This window comes from Tigriopus californicus, chromosome 12 (assembly GCF_007210705.1).
Source record: "Tigriopus californicus strain San Diego chromosome 12, Tcal_SD_v2.1, whole genome shotgun sequence".
Lineage (NCBI taxonomy): Eukaryota > Metazoa > Arthropoda > Copepoda > Harpacticoida > Harpacticidae > Tigriopus > Tigriopus californicus.
The window spans coordinates 9,590,676-9,597,632 of NC_081451.1; the positions used below are offsets into that span (position 1 = coordinate 9,590,676).

Below are 6,957 nucleotides of genomic sequence, written 5' to 3' on the forward strand. Positions count from 1 at the left end.
CTGCCTTTAATTGAAAAGATCTACGTTTCTTATCTTATTACTTTGATTCGAAAAATGGCTCAGATTTGCTATTACCAAGAGCAAGCTGATTTGACGGGAAGTTCGTTCACAGTCCAGTTTTCTACAAGTTCGTGGTCAATGTTACCAGTTACCTACGAAATCTAATGAGGGATGAATTTGGATGTTTAGTGATTTCCATTCTTTTCTTACCACCGGCAGTAAAAAAAGCGAAATGGGCCGTTTGGCCCGGTTGAGGCTGCTGGGACAAGTTTGGGCCGAAACGCGTTTGTTACATTTATTAGCAATACTATGTTCTCTAACACGGTTATCATGATTTAGAATCAATTCAGAGACAGTCAAAATATTCTTACTTAGTTACTTGGAAAATTTCTGTGTTTCTCGTACCATCATCTCGTTAAATCGACGGCAGAGCTTTTTGCTGGGCCGTTGAGTAGAGCTTTGCCCACTCAGACAGTACTAGAGGGGGAGAATTAGTTCCCGTTGATTTAATGACTTGATACTTGAAATGCAGAGATTGGACATGTGAGTAAGCAATTAAAAATATTTTGAATGAAATGAATGCCTTTGTGTCTCTGTATTGATTCTAAATCATAATAACCATGATAGAGACCATGGCATTGCTAATAAATGTAATAGACTCGTTTCGACCTAAACTTGTCCAAACAGCCACAACCCGGCCAAACAGCCCATTCCACTTTTTTTACTGCCGGCGGTAAGAAAAAAATGGAAATCACTAAATCTGCAAACTCTTTCTTCATTGAAATATGTTAAAGGTAAGTAATTATATGAGGGTAATATGTTTTTTCCGTCTTGAATTCTTGGGAATCTCATTCCCAGTAGCGGTAAGGTAGTCTTGAAAAAAAAAGAAAGGGAAATTCCCAAGGCACCAAGAAAAGTAATTGATATTGTTCACTTGTAATCGCGCCCAACCCTATAGAAGTTTCCAGAGAACTTTCAGAGGGAGGGCCGAGCGGGGAGCTAGACTATCGAACCCGGGAAAATTTCGCATGCTAGGAAAGTCCGCCAACATTTACGTCTCCTCCCACAAGAACGAGTTCTCAACCAATTTGTTGTAAATGAATATCCTACTGTACCCTGTTTGAGGATTCGTTAAAATTTGGTCTGGTGGTTGGATTATGCATACAAATGTGAAACTTTGATAGAATGAATACCCCAAACATCGGCCTCACCAAGAATGCATAGTGTTGCTTTTTTTTAAATTCGTCAACGCTTTCAATTCGTCTATGTCAAAAACAAATGACTGTAACTTTCATTGCAAAGTATCCAAGTTTTGATGCCGATTGAAAGATTCAGATTGCTCAAGTAATTTAAATACCAATCCTTCTACTTGGAAACAGATGGTCAATCCATGAACAAGAGTTCAGAGCTGATGGTGAGACCAGTGCTGTTGAGGACTGGTTTAAGGCCCAAGGTCACTCTTGGGACGAACCCAAGACAACTATCCGACAACGCCTGAAAAACGCTTATGTGGAGTATCGTTGGGGACTGAAAGTGTATGATTTCCCTTGGGATTTTCAAGGTGAGTACTTTTCCGAAGGTTTCCATTGGCAGTGTGAAGTGAATTAACCGAGAGGAACGTTTCATTGAGGGTCCCCAGTTTGGACCAAAATATACGTGAAAGCAATAAGTTCAGGCGATCAAATAATACGTCCTAGTCCTGCAAAGTTTCCCTATTGTTCCTAACACTGTTTATATTTTTGGGACTACCTTACCGCTGTTGAATGACGTCGGATGGAACAAAACTCGGGACTTTAACGTTGGACAACTTTATTTATCAACTCGGTGAACACGGGGGTTTTTCAAGAGAGTTACGTCCGTGAGCCAATCCGTTTTTTCGCGCGTAGACAGATCGCAACTCCCAGAAAGAACATCACGAAACGTACATTATATAAGAGAGAATGTTAATTTCCCAACAACCGCTACTGGCAATGCAATGACCCTCAGTTTAAGATTAAAGACCTTAATTCCTTGTGAAAATTATTTTCATGTGATATCTAGCCGTAGAGTGCAGGGTTCATCAGGGATTTCAGCCGAAAGTCATACTTTCAACTGCCAATGGAACAACGTCTCCAAAATCCTTACGAATATTGGAAAGAAGCTTTTTATCCTCTCGTTGCGGATAAAGAAACAGATAATTGCTAAATTACGCTCTAAATTGCCTGGCTTTAACAAGGCATATTTCGCTGAACAAGTTATTGTAACTCTATTCCAACACCATGAATACACCACCAACCCTTCTGAGAAACCTTTCAAATCCCATAAGGGTACAATTACAAACACGTTTGAGATCCAAATAGGGGTAAAGAGAGAGCTGCATATTGTATTGACTCCATAAAGAAGCAGCTGTCTGATGATGAGAGCACAAATTTTGAGAAGTCATTGGGGTACTTTTCAATACAATAGAGATACTAAAAAACAAGATATAACGCGCAATGTTAGACAAAAAACTTTACCAAGGTTTCAAAAATCTTTTATAAAAATGGAAAATTCTAACGTAGAAAAATTAGGTCCAAATAGAGTTTTTTGGCTAGAAATTATTTCTTCAGCATGTTAATAAGTAGTAGTGTGAAAATTAATTGAATTGAAACGCTAAATAAACTATTCCTTTCATGAGCAATTGAGTTGAAACTCTAATTTACTCCCTTAGCAAATAAATCTTAAGCCTCAAAAGTTTGAGTAACCTCTGCGAATTTGAATGTGACGTCATCGTCCTTTCTTGCTTCAATCTCCCAATACTAGCAGCATACCAGCGACTTTTCTTTATCATCTTTTTCCTTGAAATTGTGTTAAAAAAGCTAATGGTAAGTTTAGAAACTGTGATTTTTTAAATTTTTCATCAAAACTAGTAAAACTGTGATTTGCCTAGAACTATTTTTAATTTTTTTTTTTAAGTATTGGCGAGTTATCAACCTTATAGTATACTACAATCTCCTATAAAATGATTATTAACACGTCATGAGTTTTCGAAATTTTACTCATTGAGAATTTGAAACGTCTCCCTGAAGACTTGATGACTTATTCATTGCATCACAGTACTTGGGCGATAAATTGTTCAATTGTTAATCTCTTGGTAAAATCTAGGATCTTTAAGCGTATTTTTACTACGTTTGTTTGTCCGCGGCTAGACGAAGCTGAGGGTGCTTCTGCTGCTCAATGAAAATAAACATTCAACGACAATGAAGCCCGAACATTAGAGCGTAGGTTATTTTATTAAATGAATAGGAATAAGCTACAATTTGTCGAATCTTAGGTCTTGAGATTCATACCACAAAGCACAAAACCGAAAGCATTTCTTTAAGGCGAGTCAGACAGGCATGGCTTAGAAACGCATTGTTGACCGCCCCCGGCTTGTTGTTTTGGGTATGTTTTCCCAAATGTTGTAGATATGCTTATTTGTTAAATCTTTGGTCTTCTCTCAGTAAATGTGCTGCACTACATGTTTTACTTTTTTCCAAGTACTGAACATTTTATCGTCGCTTCTCACACATAACTGACAGTATGAGAATCAAGATTTGGGTGCTATTTTCAGGTTTTACCAAGTGGTTTGTGGTGTTGGTAGTCTTCATAATTTCGGCCCATTTCATCATGGTTTCGGGGATTCATAAACGGGTGCTATCTTTACCCCTGGACCATCCTCACCGTCCTCAAGAAATTAATACTGCCTACGGCAACGAGGAGGTCAAAGATATTCTGTTCCTGTTGGGAATCAGGTTGGTAACCTAGCATTTCATTGAGCATCAAAGCGGATTTTGCTGCAATTTTGATTGACATTGACGTTCCCTTACTGCAATGATTTCTTTTTGTCTTATCCTCTGGCGCATTTTGGACGAAAATCGTGTCTTGTGTTACTAAAGTAACGAATATCTCCTTTTGTTTACCAAGTAAATCAAAAATTTCGTACTACGTTAAAATTACTTGTTGCTTTTTGACCGTCTGCTCTACTGATAGCAAAACATTCAATTGAATTAGGGTTGATTTTAAAGGTAAAGGTGATTCCAAAATGCTAACTTCTTGCCGCCAGCGCCCAATAGCGTTTCATGGGCCGTTTAGCCTGTCCTCGTTATTGAATGACAATGCGTTTGTGTTGTTTTTGGTTAATTCTATCAAAATCTTATTTATAATTCGTGCCCCGGGTCTCATAATGTCCGGAAAAGAAATTGCGTTCAAGGTCAGACAAGAGCAGTTTATTCAGTAATCTACCGTGCGTCTTCGGTAAACGTTAATCTCCACCGATTAGTTGGCGGTGCTACATTTTTAGATCTTAACCTGACCTAATTAAACTTAATCTAACCTTAACTAACCTAACCTAACCTAACACGGTATTAATAACCCTTAAAATCTCTATCTAAACCTTTTAACATTTTGCCACATATTTAAAAATGAGCACCGCCAACTAATCGGTGGAGAATAACGTTTATCTGCTTTGTCCTGTTTTCTTTGGGCCGTGTGACGTTGCAAATAAGGGCTTATAAGAATAAGAGAACCAAGAGAAAAATTGTCTAATCAGAGGGAAGGAGAATCAGCTGACCTTTGCTGATCCTTCTGATAGAAAGTTTCAATATTAAGCATCTTTAAGCTTTGCCGCTTGAAATAGTATGAGCCAGATACAGTCAGGTCAGTTAATTTAAGCACTTGAGACTTGAAATGATGAGCTTTGGCTAGCGGGCAAGTAATTGATATTTTCTTGAATGAAATGTGTGCCTAGGCGTCCATGTTTTGATTTAAACCTGTAACATTCATGATTCAGGTCTTGCTAGAGCTAAAAAGGAAAAAAAACAAGTAACGGCCCAAACTAGTCCAACCCGCCCAAGAGAGCCAAAACGGCCCATGACACGCTGGCGGTGAGAAACCCTCAGAATCATCCACGTTTACGTTTCATACATGCTGTTAAGCCCAATACGTCACCCTCAACCTTACTATCGGTCTTTCGAAATTACAAATCAGTTTATCACCTACTTTCATTGGTCATTTAAGCAGCACCTGTCGGATGAGGTCAGCCACTCTTTGTGATCACCAAACCTTTCCCGCCAAGTTAGGCCTAAACTTTTGGTGCGGAAATTTTTGAATGTCCATTATTGGCATAACTTTTGAAGAAAATGTGTGACTAATATCATTTTTGTAACCATTCATGGTATATGCTTCAAACCAGGCATGTAAATATACTTAAAATGACTTCAAACATCTTGAAGTACAGCAACTGAAAAGTGCTAACTAGGTTTTCTTGATAAGGCAAGGATTTGTTCTAAACACAATCAGTCAATACTTTTTTCTTAATAATATTATTTGAAGAAAATTGTTTCAGAAACATCTTGACAAAATTTCAAGCAATTCGGTGTATTTGTTACAAAACTATGGTTCTCACTCTAGGAATAGCCCTCAATCCAAAAGTAGACATATTGTAGCTCTGAGCTACATAATGTTCTTTAACTCGTTTGGATTCTTCATAATCATGGAATAATATATATTAAGAGACATAACACCTGTTTTATTAGACTTTTTTTGACTTGATAACTACCATACCCCGACCGAGATTTGCCTTTCTTTTTTAGGAAAAAAATCGCGTCCGACCAAGCCAAAGCCGGATTGTATCACCTCCGCAATGCCGAACCCGCCCCCAAGCGAGAATCCGAGTTTTCCCACACCCTCTATTCCAACACCCGCCGAGGCGAGTTCCATCGCAATAAGGATCGCCACCGAGAACGATCCGAATTGGAAGTGAAGCGAAAAGAGGCCCAACTTCAGTGTGAAGAGGATCTTTTACTCCAGAGACAAGCAGATCTGACCGAGAAGCTCAAGGAACTCCAAGACCGCAAGGCCAAAGTCATCAACCCGCTGAATTCATCCTGATTATAGATTTAATATATTGTCATGATAACCATGTTGCAAAATCGTATAAAAGGCTTATCTTTCATACTGTCTCAACCATCGTTGTCAAGAGGGATCACAGATTTAAACGTATGTACTCAGGAAGCCTTGAAGATCATCAGTGAATAAACGAGGACAAGTGGTTCCAGGTGACGAGGATAACGCAACCGATGGCCCAGAGGTTCACGAAGAACACCCAGAACGGGCTTTTGAACACGGACCGATGTTGGTTGATCACGCCAATCCCAATGGCCTTTTGCGTTTGCTTGCGGGACATGTAGACCAAGAAGGCGGGGACCACGTATTGAATCCCGGCTCCTGCGTAAGACCCGGTCACGCCCACCAGGAACTCGAGGCTGTTGGTGGCCAGAGCCACTGCAAAGGGCGGGATCAAGGCCAGACAAGGAAACACGCAGCTTCTTGTGCACCATGAATACATTCGACCTGTAATTGAAAGTCAAAGGAAGGGTGTATTCTCCATCCATTAAGAAACAATTTATCCATAAAATGTCACCAATAGATGGAGCCCTAACGAAGCTTCCACATCTGTATTTTCAATCCTCATTCAATTTCGAGGTCACTGAAGCCTAGTTATGGTTTTCTTGAGGTTTGAAGTTAATTTGATACCCTAGTTAATTTTAAAAGAGGTCAAAAATTGGCTCACACCACCAAAAGAAATGACTTTTTGGGAGCTGGTTAACACAAAAGACCTATAGTTAACAAGACATGGACAGAGATAACACCACTGAAAATCGACACGGGTATTACAGTTTACAATTTTACATTCAGAGTTTAAGGTAACAGACAACTCATAAATGTCACCAAGCTTGCTACGGTTGGGGCATATTTGTGCAATCTCAGTTTGAAGCATAAATTACTCTTATGTGCATTCTTAAATACTCAGGTGTTCAAAATTCAACCTTTTACTTCAATGCCGGTCATTTCAAGGAAAAGTTTAAATATTTCAATTTGAAATTCTAATAACGTGAAATCTGAAGATGTTTGTATCCATTTGGTCTTGAATATTTAAGAGTGAGATAAAAAAATTAA

At 38.9% G+C, this 6,957-nt stretch overlaps 2 protein-coding genes across 3 annotated transcripts in view; one reads left to right on the plus strand and one right to left on the minus strand.

Annotated features, from left to right (window-relative positions):
- LOC131891464 (uncharacterized) overlaps nucleotides 1–5,953 on the plus strand; it is a gene marked incomplete in the record, with an annotated part of 30,336 nt that extends 24,383 nt beyond the window's left edge. Inside the window, 2 exon segments of the mRNA XM_059241054.1 lie at nucleotides 3,573–3,752; nucleotides 5,592–5,953. Of these exon segments, the coding sequence (XP_059097037.1) occupies nucleotides 3,573–3,752; nucleotides 5,592–5,889 (478 nt within the window).
- The window catches only part of LOC131891463 (transmembrane protein 104-like), an 8,342-nt gene continuing 7,264 nt past the window's right edge, over nucleotides 5,880–6,957 (minus strand). For both annotated transcript variants that reach the window (XM_059241053.1, XM_059241052.1), the window contains exon 9: nucleotides 5,880–6,351. In XM_059241053.1, the coding sequence (XP_059097036.1) occupies nucleotides 6,026–6,351 (326 nt within the window). In that variant the 3' untranslated portion in view covers nucleotides 5,880–6,025. The remainder of the gene's footprint in view (nucleotides 6,352–6,957) is intronic.